Below are 17,960 nucleotides of genomic sequence, written 5' to 3' on the forward strand. Positions count from 1 at the left end.
CTTAATAAAACAGTAAATGTGTTCGCTCGTTCGATAAATTTATTGTCAACTTTAATTGTAGATGAATGAATCATGTCAATAATAATGTTCCCCCAATGAAATTTCTTAAAGATATTCCTATCTTGTCCATAAATAGTTGGACTAGTAATCACTACATCGAACAATTTATCATCAAAACCATGTGTTCGAACAAATGTACGCTCAGATACGGGTCCGAAGTATTCGATCCATTTCAAATTAGTCGTAAGTGAAATTGTATCTTTCCAAATATATGAAGAATATTCATCTGTGATTATTAATGTACTTCTTGAAAATGAAAATTGGGCAACTAAATTATGAATAAAACTAACACATGCTAAAACTCGTCCAGTGCCGGCGCCCGTTAAAATTTGTACGTTATTTCCGTTTAATTTTGATTTGAATAAATCGAACACGATTTGGTTCTGTAAGTCTGTTAAAGGAATTCTATCAACTGGAACTACTTGTGTTATTGGACTTAAAGGTATTTCATGCGATTGACGTCGTCTTAAATAAGATTGATGAAATCGATCAAATTGATCAATATTAACACATGAAAATATTTCCCCTTTTAATGATCGTATGGTTTCCCATGTTGACTCACTGGGTGGTAACCCTTTCCATTGAATTAAATATTCAAATTCATCACGATCATCATTACTTGATTCATCTGATAATGAATTAGGAACTTCACCTTGAAGTGTATAAACTCCGTTTGGTTGAAGAAACATTCCTACTTCACAATCTGTTGGTAAAAATGGATTATCAAATTTTTTCATCTGTTCAAATGGTTTTAATTCATCAAGAGGATACCCTGGAAAATATATAGAACTATCATTGATGAAAGAAGGAATATTAATTTTGAAATCATTTGTTTGACGATGAGATAATATTCTATCAATAAAAAAATTTTCAATTTTAAATGGAGTACCTAATGGTTCATAACATTGAGCACCTACATCTGACATTACTGTTGTAGTTTCTTGTACTATTTTGTTGTATTGTACTAAGTATTTATAAGATCTTGTACCTGACTTAATTTCTTCTTCTGGAACAAGAGTACAATGAATTGGTGCTTTTGCGATCCATCTTACAAGATATTTTATTCTATTGGCTTGTTCATGTACTTGGCAAAAAATTTCACAAATTGCAGGTCCATCTCCATGATCACTAGCTTCTTCAACTTCATCTGATTCATAGTCACTTTCTACATAAATTGAATGAGAACTTGAACTTCTAGTTCTTGTTGATCTTCTTGGTGAAATATCATTATAAGTTCTCGTATCAGTAACAAAATCAGCATCTGAATCTGAATCTTCTGGTCTTTTCTTTTTTGGTCTACCTCTTTTTTTTTTTGAATTTGGTGAAGGTTGTTGTTGTGGGATCATTCCAGTGAGTGGTACATTAAAAACATTCTGTGGAAAACGTTGATTTGAAGATTGATTTTGCATGTATATATTTTGTTGAAAGGAAAACCCTTGCCCGGGAAAAGACATTGGATCTGTCACTTTTATTAAACCGCACACAAAGACATAAAAAATCCATTATGTATAATAAAAATAGTTATAATTACATTAATAAACGCAACCATTAATTCTTAAACTACTTCCTACTTTATAACACTTAAGTCTAAAAAATGAAAATTAATAATTTGAAATTATTTTATTTTCGAAAAACTAGTTAATATTTAAAACATTCTAGAGTTAGCCATGATAAAAGCTCATAGTATACTGATTGGATTTGTTTGTTAATGTTTTTTGATAAGATAAGATGAAATAGGACAGACCCATTCAATTTCTATCAATATAAACCTCCGAAACTATTTACAATATTTTTAAAATGTCATCTGAAACTGACATCATGAAGCGACTTATGGACTTAGTCAAACTTTCTTCTTTAGGTTTGACTGACGAATCCCCATCAAAAGATGAAGAGCCAATTGAAAAAGAAGATGTAGCCGAGATTGAATCACTTGATCGATTATTTAAGCAATTACAACCTTTTGATAAAGATGTCAAACTTGAATCAGAATCACCCGAATTCAAGAAGAAATCAAATAAAGTTTTAGAATCCTTTGCAACTATCACTTCAAATTTAGAAAAGCAATTTGAAGAAACACAAGTTGAACCACAACCAATGACAGCCCATCAACTTCGTATTGAACGACCATTTGACAATACCATTATTACATTTAATCCATCTGCATCTAAAAAATTACAAGAAGTAATAAATGAACTTGCCGAAGGTCACACACTCATTATTCCCAGTGGAGCATATAGTCAACCAATTGAACTTAACAAAGGCATTCATTTGTTAGCTGATCAATCAGCTGATATCGTTGTTGCTGGCTCTGAAGAAGCATTTAAATGCCAAGCAGTTGGTGCCGTTATAGAAGGTTTTACATTCCATTACAAAGGAACCGATTCTGTTCCATCAGTATTAATATCACATGGTGAAGTCACATTTATAAACTGTAAATTTGTTGGATCTGAATCCCGTGCAGTCATTGTCAAGGGCTGTGCCTCCACCACCTTCATTAATTGTCAATTTGTTGATTCCAAAGATTGCAATATTGCGGTTATGGGCAATTCCATTGTCTACTGCAAGAACTGTACCATCAAATCGTCTGGCCAGAGCGGTGTTTACTTACAAGATGAAAGTTCATCGAAATTTATTGGTTGTAAAATTTCGAATAATAAGCAACATGGAGTCAGTATCCAAGACAAAGCGAGTGCCCTCTTCCAGAAGTGTACGATCACCAAGAACAAAATGCATGGTTTATATGTCACATCTACTAGTACCGAAATCATGATTCGTGAAAGTACTATTAGTGACCATGAAAATGGATTTGCAGTTGCGATGTATCAACAAGGAAAATGTTCTCTCACGTCGAATACAATCAAAGACAACTTAAAGGGTTCATTACTCTTATGCGAATTTTCGAATGTATTATCACTTAATAATAAGTTCATTAGTAACTCGAAAGATTTCTCTGCTATTTTAATGTCACAATCTGCTCAATGTATCTCAGAAGACGATGAAATTGTCGGCGCATGTAAGAATGGCATTAGCTTATCGAATGAGGCACAGTTCACTGGCAAAGGATTATCGATGAAAGGCATTTTGGGCAACGGTATCGTCCATTCAAAAGGCACCGTTGTAAAATTAGAACGATCCAATTTTGACTACACGAAAGCGGCTGCGATATCGTCCAAAGAAGGCTCAAGGATTGAGATGACCGATTGCACTTTTTCAAATGTTTCTGAAGATTCGGCGGTTGTATTGAATGGCGCTGTTAACGGCTTCATGAAGAATTGTAAAGTTAACAAATCCAAGACTGGCATATTAGCAGTTGCAGCGATTGGAGACTTTGTTATAACTAATTGTGATTTTAGTGATAATATTATACAAAGTGTTAATGCGAAAGATGGGTGTACATTACGATTTGAATCATGTAATTTCACTTCTACATTAGGCTCTAAGTCTAAGTTTAATGCTGTAATTCATAATGATTTAGAAATAGAAGTTAAGAAGCCAACAAATCCAATTTTCATTAATTGTAATTTCACTGTTTCAGAATGCGCAGGAGTACATATTACAAGTGGTTGCTCACCAATATTTAAAGGATGTAAATTCTCACAATCAGCAAATCAAGGCGCAGACATCAAAGGCTCATCGCCAATATTCGAAAACTGTGAATTCACTAACAACGGAATGGCAGCGATCTTAATCTATCAGCAAAGCAAAGTCGCAATCACTGGTTGTAAGATCACTTCGAACATGATGTCCGGACTTGTCATCAAAGAAGTTGGAACTAATGCCACGATTAAAGACACAGAAATTAGTTCGCATACTGCTTCTAATGGCTCTGCGGTACAAAATGGAGCGACAGCAACATTTGAAAATTGTAATTTCTTTAATAACTTGAAATATCATTTGATATCTGATCGCAAAGCTGTTGCGAATGTGATCGGATGCGATTTCCATTCAAGTGGTATTGGTAAAGGTGTAATCGCAAGTAACGAAGGTAAAATGAACATAAGTAAGAAGACAAAGATTCATGACGAGTCTATTGTAGGCGCAATGACATTCGACGGAGAATTAGTTATTGACGATTCAGACTTCTATGGATGTTCGCAAGAAGCAATTTACATTAGCGGCGCAAAGTCAAAGCTGACTATTACTGGAAGTAGAATCCATGATAATACACCAGATGGATTATTTGCTGCTGATGGTGAAATAATTGTGAAGCATAACGAGTTCTATAATCATTCAGGTCATGCAATTATCATCGATAAGAAAGTGTCACACCAATTACAAAATAACGTCTTCACAAACAATAAGGTAAAGGACGTACTGATGACTTGAGTAAAGTAACCAAAATATTCACTTTGTTTTAATCGTATTTATTATGAAATGCTTTCAATACTTTATTCGGAGTGTAATGATTTTTAAAAGCTTCGAAGGGTTGCCAAAACTTGGCGAGGTTCGGCTGATGAGGGAATTCTTGTGGAAACAATTCATAAATGATAAAAGTCAAAATATTCGTGTTTGCCTATAAAACTTGGCGAGGTTCGGTTGATGAGAGAATTCTTGTGGAAACAATTCATAAATGATAAAAGTCAAAATATTCAAACAGGCTGATAAATTACCCAAATTTTTATCTCCTGTATTTATTGTTGTACTGACATCATGAAGCATGTACTTTGGTAAAATCAGAGTGTTTGACAAAATGAAAAGTTTTGAATTCACCGATCAAAATCTATTTCTAACTGTTATTGAAATTTCGCAATATGTAACAAAAAAGTAGAAGAACTTAAATAAATCAGATCATAAGATTAATGTGGAAAAGAAGCTATACCTTTACAAGCTTTATTCTAGAACCTAAATCAAATTATCCAAAAGTTTTTCTGCATATAAATATAATTCCACACGCACTTGAATGTTTCAGGAGGTAAATTTCTGAAACAACTCACTAAATAAAAGTTATTACTAATTATGATTTTATTTTTACTGATTTTGTAAGTTTTATTTAATGTAAATATGAATTCCTTTCATACATATATATTTTATGCCTTATTATATGATAATAAATATATTTATATATGCGATATCTTTCAAATTTGTAATGTTCAAAAAACGATAATCGAATGTTTTAGTCAACTAAACATAGTCAATCAAATCTAGATTATTACATATATTTACTTATAGTCAATCTAAAGATATTTGAATTTAACGATTAATGTAATTTTAAATTATTTGAAATTCAGTTATAATATTCGGAATTTTTTCATATTATTATATACATCTTTAATATGGTCATCCATGAAAGCCAATATTGAAGTAGTTGAAATACTTCTTGCGCAAGAAGGAATTGATATTAATACTAAGTCTCCTCATGTCCTCATTCATCCGTTTTGTTTAATGTTTATCTTTACAATTTAATATTTTAAATAATATTTGGAATTTATATAAAATATTTAAAACTGCATTAATGTATGCATCTGAAAATGGTAAAGTAGAAATAGTTAAATTACTTCTTGATAAAGAAGGAATTGATATTGTTACAGGAAATGTTAATATATTTTAAATAATATTTATCTTAGTTATTTAAAATTTATAAATAATATTTGGAAATTATTCAATTTATTCGACACTGCACTTATTTTGGCAACAAAAAATTCTCATGTAGAAATTGTTCAATTACTTCGTGAAAAATCACATCGTCAATGTACGTTTTGTTAATAACTAAACAATAATTGCTAATGATAACCTGTTTGAATAGTCATCGGGATATAGACTTAATCTCGGGATAAATTAATAAAATTAAAGGTTAAATGTATTCGTTTTTTAACTAACCCTCTGACTCAAGCTATTGTAAATGGATGTACCGTTATTTTTTACAATGGGAGCCAATATACAGAAGATTGTCACGTACATTAGAATTATTCATAGCAACAAAATTTTTATCGTACTGCTATGATTGATTTGAGTTCAACCCCTTAACAATATTTGCGAAATCTTTTAAATGTTTGTTAAAATGGCATTCATCATGATGTGCTTTATTGTTTTTTTGATTATAAAATTGTACAATGAAGAAGAAGCATTATAAACAAAAAATGTATATATATACATTGAAATTTTTTTATATAATAATCTTGTTTACGCTTTGTTAATAAAGGGATTTTTTTTAAAAAAAACACTTAACACTCCATCAAGAAACTTGAACAAATTTATTCAATAAATGATTAACTCAGCTTGTTATAATGTTATAATTTTAAAGCTATTATTCAGATTTAAAAAAAAAAAAAATGTTTTATATAAAAAAATTTTATTCCTTTAATTTATTTAATATTGAAACATAATAACTAATAATATATTTAATTTCCCCAATAACCTGATCTTTCCATTACAGTTGGTATGACTGGGGACGAATCTCTTGTTCTATATGCTGATTGTTCTTTAAAGCTTTTTGTATATGTTGTATTTCCTGTCTTAAACGTTCTAGTGTCTCCAGGCACCCCTGCTCTAACCGTTTCGTTTGAATTGTAACCGCTGTTCCTTTTGGGTGCCATAGCCGTAACCGCCCTTTTCGGCGGTTGGTATGAAATCATGCTAACGGATTTGTATGGGTCTGGATCGAAGAGATTTTGGTATTCCGTTGTGTTCTTGAGCTTTAATTCTCTGACTGTGATAGGGGGAAGTTGTTCTGCTGTTACGTTAGAAAGAGGAAGCGTTTTTTCATGTGTCGGTTTGATGGAATCTGTAAAACCAGAATGTTGCATTGTAACATTACTCGGAATTCCGACTGTGCTTCGAGTCCTTGGTCGACTACAATATGATGTTTTCATGATTGAAATGGGTTCTTCAACTGGATCTTCGGGAATTGTGATGTGTTGCCTTGTAAATGAATTTTGCTCTTTTCTACCAACAGAAGGCGGACCATTGTCCCAAAGGCGCTCATATGATGTTGGCTTTTTTGAGTAAGCTGTGCCTGTTGTCGTTGATCCCCAATTTGGACCAGCTCCATGGTTTTCTGCATCAATTGGATTGTAGTGTGAAATCCTACTAAGCGCTAATCTATCAAGATGTGATGCATTTATTTCTCTTTCTTGTTGAGTTTTGATGCGCATTGCAGGAGATTCGTACAAAATATTTGCTTCTGGCTCATTCCAATAACCAGAGCGTTCCATTACAGAACGAGTGACTGGCCTGTCTCTATTAATGTTTCTATTAACAGCAGCAAGAGAATGAGTCTCATGTGAAGATGTGTTTCTGTAATCAGATCTGTCTTTTAATGGAGCTAAATCAAGTGGTGAAATGTGGTTGTTTGAAGAAAATCCTGTTCGAATATTTTGGGTTTGCGGATAAATCCCTGGAGTTATTGAACGAGATTGCGTAGTATTTGGACGTCTATAAGACGAAGCATAAGTAGTTGTATAGAAAGACATAACATCAGAATCACCTCCACGAGATTTTGCACGAGACATTTGCGGGTAACGTATTTGTCACTTTTTGTAATCCATTGTTGAAAATTATAAAATCGTTTTTTCATGTGTTTTTTTCCTTTATTTATACTATTAATTCATACTTATTTTTTATTAAAAAGATAAATCAAATAATATATGTTTGTGTTTATAATATTTTTTATATTTTTGATGTTTTTGTGGAATAATTTAAATATAATTCATATGATTTAATAAAAATTTGAATAATAAACATCACTACATATGCCATATTCTGATTGAAATATTTATGATGGGGAAAAAATTGAAAGTGATATTACATTTTTAAGTAAGAATATAAAAATTAAAAATTTCAAAAAGTGGATGTGGGGAACCATTTTTTATTTACCACATCCAACTTGATTTTTGCAGTTTATATTTTTTATGATTTTTTTTCAATATAAATTCTAGCAAACCGCAAAACATTCACTCATACAAATTCTTAGTAATTTCATAAAAAAACGAAATTTCCAGTTTTGATAATCAAAACTTATATATTTTGAATTCATAAATAATTTAGTTTGATAAATGTTCACCGATTATGCAACTTTAATGCCCCGTCGCCCATCAAAGAAACCCCATCCTCGAGTACCATTTTCGAAAGATGAAGATGAAAAATTAAAAGAATTAGTTAACCAATTCGGCACTAATTGGAATGTAGTTTCAGAAAAAATGGAAAACAGAAATCCTAGACAATGTAAAGAGCGGTGGACTCATTATTTATCACCGAATGTAATCATGAAACCTTGGACGACGGAAGAAGATGAATTTTTAAAAAGAAAACTTTTGGAGTTAGGTCCAAAATGGGTTAAATTATCAAGTTTTTTTCCTAATAGGACTGATATACAATTAAAGAATAGATGGTTTGTTTTGATGAGGAAAGAATGTAGACATAAAACAAAAACCGGAAGGAAGAAATACAGAAACATATCAGAAAATAATATTAATGGCGGTACTTTTCAAACGCCCCATGAGAATGAATTTACATTTAATCTTAACTCAAATGAGTTTCAGATATTTAATGATTTACTTGATAACATAAAATGGGAACAAGATTTCCAAGCATAATTTTCGTAAATAAAATTTAAAGTATCGATTATAAATATTTCTTTAATAAATAAATCATTTAAATCCAATCTCTTTTTATACTTTTATTTTTTAAAAGGTTTTGATAAGCAACAAAAGAATTAAATTTTAATGTAATTAAACATAGCAATTTGATGATTTCAACAATCACAATATAGTGAGTATATGTAACAGAAAAGATCTCTGTGTTGATTTCAATGCTAATTACTGTATAATGAGTAACATTATGCAATGATTTCAACCATATAATGAAATTTGTTTTCATCATTTTAATTAAATAAATAAAAAAATTTATATTAAATTATTATTTATAAATATTTCGGTAAATATCACTACAAAACATTTAATTTATTCCCTTTTCTCTCAACTTCTTCTTAGCCGCAACAACGTTCTGACGCATTTCGACCAGCTGCTTGTTCAGCTCCGCAATTTCCGCCCTCAGCTGCATAAACATTTCCTCCTTCTCGTCTTTGATCGTGTTGTACTTCTCCGCAATGACTCGCAGCTCTTTGGCTTCCTCCTCAATATCAGCAACACGCTGCGATGCCGCTTCCGACGAACGCGTCAACTCCTCGAGCTGCTTGTTATGCTCTTCGGCTTCTGCAGCTTTTGCATTCGTCAGCTCCTCAATCTGCTTGTTGAGCTCGTCTATTTCCGATTGTTTGGTATTTGTCAGTTCTTCCATTTGCTTGCTATGCTCTTCGGCCTCTGCAGCTTTGGCACTTGTTAACTCTTCAATTTGCTTATTATGCTCTTCGGCCTCTGCAGCCTTCGCACTCTTCAGCTCCTCAATTTGCTTGTTAAGCTCGTCTATTTCCGATTGTTTGGTATTTGTCAGTTCTTCCATTTGCTTGCTATGCTCTTCGGCCTCTGCAGCTTTGGCACTTGTTAACTCTTCAATTTGCTTATTATGTTCTTCGGCTTCTGCAGCTTTTGCATTCGTGAGCTCCTCAATTTGCTTGTTGAGCTCGTCTATTTCCGATTGTTTGGTATTTGTCAGTTCTTCCATTTGCTTGCTATGCTCTTCGGCCTCTGCAGCTTTGGCACTTGTTAACTCTTCAATTTGCTTATTATGCTCTTCGGCCTCTGCAGCCTTCGCACTCTTCAGCTCCTCAATTTGCTTGTTAAGCTCGTCTATTTCCGATTGTTTGGTATTTGTCAGTTCTTCCATTTGCTTGCTATGCTCTTCGGCCTCTGCAGCTTTGGCACTTGTTAACTCTTCAATTTGCTTATTATGTTCTTCGGCTTCTGCAGCTTTTGCATTCGTGAGCTCCTCAATTTGCTTGTTGAGCTCGTCTATTTCCGATTGTTTGGTATTTGTCAGTTCTTCTATTTGTTTATTATGTTCTTCGGCCTCTGCAGCCTTGGTATTTGTCAGTTCTTCTATTTGTTTATTATGCTCTTCGGCCTCTGCAGCCTTCGCATTCGTCAACTCCTCGATTTGCTTGTTGAGTTCGTCTATTTCTGTTTGTTTGGTATTTGTTAGTTCTTCCATTTGCTTATTATGTTCTTCGGCCTCTGCAGCCTTCGCATTCGTTAACTCTTCGATCTGCTGCTTATGTTTCTCTGCTTCTTCAGCGTTGGCATTGGTCAGTTCCTCAATTTGCTTATTGAGACTTTCAATTTCAGACTGCTTTGTGCTGTTCAGTTCTTCAATCTGTTTGTTATATCTCTCAGCTTCTGCATCTTTAGCATTTGTTATTTCTTCAATTTGTCTGTTGAGAGCGCCAACTTCTGCCGCTTTAGCATTTGTTATTTCTTCAATCTGCTTGCTATATTTCTCAGCTTCTGATATTTTTTCATTGGTTATTTCTTCTATTTGCTTGTTGAGGTTCTCTATTTCCGCTTGTTTTGTATTTGTTAGTTCCTCAATCTGCTTCTTATGCTCTTCGGCTTCTTCCAATTTCGCATTCGTTAATTCTTCGATTTGCTTCTTATGTTCATCAGCTTCTGACGCTTTGGCATTTGTTATTTCTTCAATCTGTTTGCTGAGGTTATCTATTTCTGTTTGCTTTGCATTTGTTAATTCTTCGATTTGTTTCTTTAGCTCGTCAATTTCCATTTGTTTACTATTTGTAAGCTCTTCGATATTCAGAGCGAATTTCTCTGCTTCATCTGCTTTGATTTTACTTAATTCTTCGATTTGCTTGTTGAGTTCTTCCGCTTCTGTTATTTTAGCATTAGTAATTTCATTGATTTTCATTTGCAATTGTTCTATTTCTGCTTGTTTACTATTTGTAAGATCTTCAATTTGTTTCTTATATTCATCTTCCGCTACATTTTTACTCTTCGTGAGTTCTTCATAGTTATTCTTCAAAACATCAATTTCAGCTTGCTTGGCAATTGCTAACTCTTCAATTTGACTTTGCAATCGATTTACTTCTTCTGCTTTTGCATTATTCAATTCTTCAATTTGTTTATTGAATTCTTCTGCTTCAGCTGCTTTCGCATTCGTAATTTCATTGATTTTCATTTGATATTGTTCTATTTCTGCTTGTTTACTATTTGTAAGCTCTTCGATATTCAGAGCGAATTTCTCTGCTTCATCTGCTTTCATTTTATTCAATTCTTCGATTTGCTTGCTGAGTTCTTCCGCTTCAGCTGTTTTTGCATTATTCAATTCTTCAATTTGATTTTGCAATTGTTCTGTTTCATTTGCTTTTGCATTATTCAATTCTTCAATTTGATTTTGTAATTGTTCTATTTCTGCTTGTTTACTATTTGTAAGTTCTTCAATTTGCTTTTGCAATGTTTCTGTTTCATTTGCTTTAGTATTTCTTAATTCATCAATTTGCTTATTAAGTTCTTCCGCTTCAGTTATTTTTACATTTGTTATTTCATTGATTTTAATTTGCAGTTCTTCAATTTGCTTCTTGTGTGCTTCGGATTCAGATTCTTTTGCAATATTTAATTCTTCAATTTGTTTATTCAGTTCTTCAATCTTCGAATTATTTACAGATGTAATTTCTTCAATTTGCCTTTGTAATGCTTCGATTTCCATTTGTTTGCTACTTTCAAGTTCCTCAATTTGTTTATTAAGTTCTTCAACTTTTGTATAACTTGCAGCCGTAATTTCCTCAATTTGCTTTTGCAGTCCTTCGGCTTCCATTTGCTTATTGCTTGTAAGTTCTGCAATTTTTCTTTGCAATTCTTCAGTTTCTATTACTTTATTGTTGTTCATTTCTTCTATCTGTTTTTGTAATGTTTCAATTTCTGCTGCTTTGGAAACATTTATTTCTTCGATTTGCTTTTGTAATGCTTCGATTTCTATCTGTTTATTATTTGTAATTTCCTCAATTTGCTTTTGAAGTGTTTCGTTCTCTGTTGTTTTGGATATGTTAATCTCTTCTATCTGCTTTTGTAATGTTTCGATTTCTGCCGCTTTTGCACTATTTAATTCTTCAATTTGCTTTTGTAGTTCTTCAGTTTCCATTTGTTTATTGTTTGTAATTTCTTCAATTTGCTTTTGTAATTCTTCAGTTTCCATTGTCTTTGCGTTGTTTAACTCTTCGATTTCTTTCTGTTTATTATTTGTAATTTCTTCGATTTGTTTTCGGAGTTCATTTATTTCATTTTGCTTTTCATCAGTTATTTCTTCGATTTTGTTTTGAAGAGTTTCAATTTCGGCGTTTTTAGCGTTTGTAATTTCTCCGATTTGTTGCATTAATCCGCCTGTTTCATTTTCTTTGTTATTTGTTAATTCTTCAATCAATTTCGACATTCTTTGTACTTCAGTTTCCTTCGATAACTTCAATTCTCCTATTGTGTTATGCAATTTCTCAATTTCTATTTGATTCGAATCAATTTGTCCTTCTAATGTTTGTTTGGATGCATTTAATTCATTAATTCGTTTTTGTAATTCATTAATTTCATTTTCTTTTGATAATTTTAATTCATTAATTTGATTTTGTAATTCGGAATTTTCTGCAATTTGTTTATTTGTTATTTCTTCGATTTGTTTTTGTAATATTTCTATTTCATTTTGCTTTGAATTATTTAAATCTTCAATTTGTTTATGTAATTCATTAACTTCATTTTCTTTTGTTAATTTTATTTCATTAATTTGATTTTGAAGTTCTTCTGTTTCCATTTGTTTCGAGTTTTCTAATTCTTTGATTCGATTTTGTAATGTTTCAATTTCGGACAGTTTCGAATTTGTTAATTCTTCGATTTCGTTTTGTTTTGCATTTGTTAACTCTTCAATTTGTTTACGTAATTCATTAATTTCATTTTCTTTCGTTGTTCTTATTTCATTAATTTGATTTTGCAATTCACCGCTTTCCGCTGTTTGATTATTCATTAGCTCTTCAATTCGCTTTTGTAGTGATTCAGTCTCGTTTTGTTTTGAAATTGTTAATTCTTCAATTTGCTTATGTAATTCATTTATTTCATTTTGGTGTTCTGAATTTTCTGTTTGTTTTATGTTTTCCAATTCTTCAATTCGCTTTTGCATTTCATTAACTTCATTTTCTTTTGATGATTTCAATTCATTAATTTGATTTTGAAGTTCACTTATTTCTGTTTGTTTAATACTTTCCAATTCTTCAATTCTCTTTTGTAATGATTCTGTTTCTTCTTTTCTCGAATTAGTTAACTCTTCAATTTGCTTACGTAATTCATTAATTTCATTTTCTTTCGTTGTTTTCATTTCATTAATTTGATTTTGTAATTCGCCGCTTTCTGCTGTTTGATTATTCATTAGCTCTTCAATTCGCTTTTGTAGTGATTCAGTCTCGTTTTGTTTTGAAATTGTTAATTCTTCAATCTGCTTATGTAATTCATTTATTTCATTTTCTTTCGATAATTTTAATTCATTAATTTGATTTTGCAATTCACTTATTTCTTTTTGTTTAATATTTTCCAATTCTTCAATTCGCTTTTGTAATGATTCTGTTTCTTCTTTTCTCGCATTAGTTATTTCCTCAATTTGCTTATTTAATTCATTAATTTCATTTTCTTTTTCCTTCTTTAATTCATTAATTTGATTTTGGAGTTCGCCGCTTTCTGCTGTTTGATTATTTTCTAATTCTTCAATTCTCTTTTGCATTACATTTATTTCGTTTTGTTTTTCTTTATTCAAATCTTCAATTTGCTTTTGCAATATTTCTATTTCGTTTTGCTTTGCATTAGTTAACTCTTCAATTTGTTTATTTAAATTATTAATTTCATTTTCTTTTTCTAATTTTAATTCATTTAATTGTTTCTTTAGTTCGCCACTTTCTGTTTTATTATTTTCCAATTCTTCAATTCTTTTATGTAAAATTTCTATTTCATTTTGTTTTTCACTCGTTAAATTTTCAATTTGTTTTTGTAATTCATTTGTTTCTATTTGTTTTACATTATTTAATTCATTAATTTTTCTTTGTAACTCATTAATTTCATTTTCATTTTCTTTTTTGATATTATTAATTTGAACATTTAATTTATCATTTTCTTCTTTTCTTTCATCAGTTAATTCTTTAATTTTTCGTTGCAAATTTTCTATTTCGTTTTGTTTTGTATAAGCCATTTCTTCGATATGTCTTTGTAACTCATTAATTTCGAATTCTTTCGATTTCTTAATTTCTTCAATTTGCATTTTCAGTTTTGCAATTTCATTTTCTTTTTCTTTCCTTATTGCATTAATTTGATTTTGTGCATCGCCGATTTTACCTTTACTATTTGCTAATTCATGAAGTCGTTTTTGGAGTTCAATAATCTCTTGTTGTTTGCCCATTATCATTTCTTCTTCATTCCGTTGTAGTTCGATCATAACTTGATCATGTTCCGCTTCAATGTTTTCGATTTTCTTTTTAAGTGCTTCAATTTCTTTGTTTTTATTCATTTCGATTTCTTTAATTTGTTTTGTTAATTCGGAAATTTTGGCTTCGTTTTGTTTATTGTTTTCATTTTGTTGCCCTTTGATACCTTTAATTAAATTATCTTTGCCTTCTATTGATTGTAATTTAGAACGAAGTTCATTTATAATTTTGGTATCTTCTTCGACCTTTTCTTGGAGTTGAGTTAATTCTTCTTTGATAATTGGATTTTGCATCTGGCAGATCTCGTATTGAGCAAGTTGCTCATCTGGAATAATTCGCTTCTTTAATTCTTCGATTTCTGACTTAAGAATTTCTTCTTGACTACTTCCACTTGTTTTCTGTGATTTGAGGATTTCTAGTTCTTTAGCTAAAGATTGTTCTCTTTGACGCGCTTGTAAAAGTTCTTCATTCAATTGTTCTCGTTCAGTATTAAAAAGATTTTTTTGTGTACGAAGAATTTCAAATTCATTGTGTTCTTCTTCTGTAAGCGCCCTTTCTTTGTAGTATTGTAATTGATCTTGTAATTGTTTGATTTGTTGTTGTACATTTGCTGGTGGCGGTTGTTGATGTATTGGTTGTGGTTGCTGAGGTACTTGTTGTGATGGATATTGTGGCTGCTGTTGCGGTTGTTGTGGTGGATGTTGTTGAGCCTGTTCATCTCTTCTTGAAAAGAGTTTTAGACCAGAAAATAGGCTCATCCAATTAAAATGTCACAACAACTTTTTTCTTTAAAAATTTATTGACATATTATTTTTTATTCAAATATATAAAAAGCCGTTTATTTTCACTTCAACAATTCTTTTATAACTTCATCTAAATCCTTATGGATCACAAGAGCATGCCTTTCGATAGGGTAATAGAATTTGCTTTCACAATCTAAGTTAATTCTTACCAATCTCCAATTCTTATTTTTGACAATGAATTCTTCAAAAGGAATCTTTAATGCACCAGGAGAGTTAAACCCAACTCCAAGCTCCAAAAGAACAATTTTTTTGTCCGCGTTTTCATTCAAAAATTTTTCATAATTTGGATATGTGATTAAATTTGGTCCTTCAACAAATAAATCATCTTTCCTTAAATGAGGAACCAACATTTTTCCACAGTGGGGGCACTTTGGGATATCACTTTCTTGTATTGCCAATGTTTCATGATTCATATTTTTCAACATATTTTGAACCATTTCATAGTTGTTGAAAACTTCTTGTGTACAAGGAACTGGGCATTGAAATTCACTGTAGTCTCCTTGCATTGCAAATAATTTTTTTGTATCAAATCCTGATTTAAGAAATTGTCCATCAACGTTTGTCGTTGCAACAAAATAGTTTTTATCTTTTACCAGCTTGAGTAAGTTTTGGTATATTTGTAAAGATTTTGTTTGATATCTCTCATTATTTATGTGAGTTGCCCAGAATGCATAATACTGAAGATAGTTTTCTTCTGTACATTCCCAAAAATTTCCAACACATTCCCATAGTGTCTTAAATCCAAGTTTATAATACTCTGGATAATGTTTTTTGAAGTATTTTGGATCAACGAAATTTAGTCCTCCTGCTGCTGAAAGTCCAGCTCCAGCACCAATTAGAATTCCTTGACATTTCTTAAGAATGTTTCTTACATGTTGGATTGATTTACTGCTTGACATTAAAATGAAGAAAATTCATTTTCATTTCCCTCCAAAAAAATTAACCATTCAAAATTGTTGTTCGGCCAATCTTTTTCAATGTTTTATTTATTCAAAAAGTGAATTGAGCAAGGAAATCAACAAGGAATCATCAGCGCATGCAGTAACATTTAACTCTTTTTAAAATGTTATAAAAAGAAAATTAATTTTCTCATATTTATCAAAATAAAAAAAAAAAAAAAAAGTATTTTGCATAATTTTCCATACAATTTGTATAATTTAATTGGCATTTTGCTGTGCAAGAAACATTGCACGCATTTCAAACACTGATAGGCCGTTTTCTGGAGTAAAATATAATTCTTCATTTTTTGCTCTTTCTTTGGTTCTCCTTTTTCTCTCCCTTTCTGCATTATGTATTGCCTCATTAATAATTTTCTGTGCCTTCTGCATTGCAATTTCGTATCTTCGTTGTGCTTTAGCAACATCTGTAGCAACGCTTGATCTTTCTCCCTTTTGTAAAAGACTATCTGATGTAACAACACCGTGAGCTGTAACAACTGCTGTCAAGCTTGGATTTACATGAACATTAGCTCGTTGGAATTGATTAAATTGATTAAATGTAATATTAGAAGCTGTAGCTTGATTATTTAAAGCAGCAAATCTTGTAGCATCCCCTGCGTAAAAGGCAGCATCAAGGTTGACATCTTTTGTTCTTTCTTTGAATTCTGGATCTACAGATGAACGCCATGCCAAATAAACACTTTCTGGAATACCTTTCATACCAAAAACAGAATTATCAGGAGACTCTCTGTCTGGAAGTGCATTGGGAACAGCTTTTAATATTTCTTTGTGAACTGTTGACATATGTGTTGCTAATGCAGAGGAATTTATCTTAACTCTTTTACACACAGGACATCTGAAGTGAACCATCTTTTGGTGTGCTATAAGCTGGTTTTCATCTACAAAACTTTTATTACAGAAATAGCACCAAATGGTGTTTTTGGTTGACATTGTAGAAACCGTTTACATTATATCCACGAACATTGCCCTTAATCCTTTATATAAGGTTACTAGATATTTTAAACATGATTTTTAATATTAATTTCTTAATAGGATTTTCTTACCAAATTATAGAAAGAATAAAATTCAAATTTGTGATTATTTCGAAATAGTTGACCTTTCCGATTGCGTTTCATAAATTATCATACAAACAGGAAGTGGTTTATGATTTTACTATTAAACGGTACAAACGATTTATATCGCGACTCATTTCAAGAAGATCTTCAACTTCATAGAGTTACAGCGTTCAAAAATTCGAACTTTCGATACACATTGTTTATTCACAATTTTCAATTATGGAACATGTTTTTGTGGGACAATGCATTGAATTGATCATTGAATGATTCAGCGATTGAATAATTGTATGAATTCGGTTACGACTGACTAATGTTTGTTCGTTACAGCCAAAAACCCATATCTCTAATGCTAAAATTATCAAGCCCACTTGTATTTTTTATCATCAATTTAAGCACATTTCTAAGACAGCTGATATCATTAACATATACCATTTTGACATTTTTCAAGCATTTATCAAAATTATTTCTTATCAAATTCAGTTTTTATAAGAAAAAGAAAAGCAACCATTTATTTTCTCATAGAAATGAATATCCTAATTACAGCTTTTTAAGAATCGAAAATATCAAATATTTTGTACCTATTGCTTTTGTTTTATTTTTTGCGCATTCGCTTCAAGAATTCGATGAAAATACAAAAACACTTACCATTAGCAATGAAGATGACTTTAATTCACCATATAAAAATATATCTTATTACATAATTATTGAAAATCAAATAACCCAAATACCAGATGAAGCATTTGCCGGATGTAACTTAATTAAGAGTATTAACATTGGAAATTCCGTTAAGACG

General features: G+C 31.2%; 4 protein-coding genes across 4 annotated transcripts; 1 reads left to right on the forward strand and 3 right to left on the reverse strand.

Moving 5' to 3' along the window:
• Positions 1-1,890: 1,890 nt before the first annotated feature.
• GO595_005361 (AAA family ATPase) lies at positions 1,891-4,386 on the forward strand (the record flags this gene model as incomplete). Its single annotated transcript, XM_067918595.1, has 1 exon — positions 1,891-4,386. The coding sequence occupies one exon, from the start codon at positions 1,891-1,893 to the stop codon at positions 4,384-4,386; it is 2,496 nt and encodes an 831-aa protein (XP_067774574.1).
• Positions 4,387-6,398: 2,012 nt separating this feature from the next.
• On the reverse strand, positions 6,399-7,508 carry GO595_005362 (uncharacterized protein; the record flags this gene model as incomplete). Its single annotated transcript, XM_067918596.1, has 1 exon — positions 6,399-7,508. The coding sequence occupies one exon, from the start codon at positions 7,506-7,508 to the stop codon at positions 6,399-6,401; it is 1,110 nt and encodes a 369-aa protein (XP_067774575.1).
• A 1,444-nt stretch (positions 7,509-8,952) lies between these two features.
• GO595_005363 (viral A-type inclusion protein) lies at positions 8,953-15,108 on the reverse strand (the record flags this gene model as incomplete). Its single annotated transcript, XM_067918597.1, has 2 exons — positions 8,953-13,323; positions 14,026-15,108. The coding sequence occupies 2 exons, from the start codon at positions 15,106-15,108 to the stop codon at positions 8,953-8,955; spliced, it is 5,454 nt and encodes a 1,817-aa protein (XP_067774576.1).
• Positions 15,109-16,310: 1,202 nt separating this feature from the next.
• Positions 16,311-16,895, reverse strand: GO595_005364 (zinc finger protein, C2H2 type family protein; the record flags this gene model as incomplete). Its single annotated transcript, XM_067918599.1, has 1 exon — positions 16,311-16,895. The coding sequence occupies one exon, from the start codon at positions 16,893-16,895 to the stop codon at positions 16,311-16,313; it is 585 nt and encodes a 194-aa protein (XP_067774577.1).
• Positions 16,896-17,960: the final 1,065 nt, after the last annotated feature.

Source organism: Histomonas meleagridis, assembly GCF_020186115.1.
Source record: "Histomonas meleagridis strain 2922-C6/04-10x chromosome Unknown contig_33, whole genome shotgun sequence".
NCBI classification, from domain to species: domain Eukaryota; phylum Parabasalia; order Tritrichomonadida; family Dientamoebidae; genus Histomonas; species Histomonas meleagridis.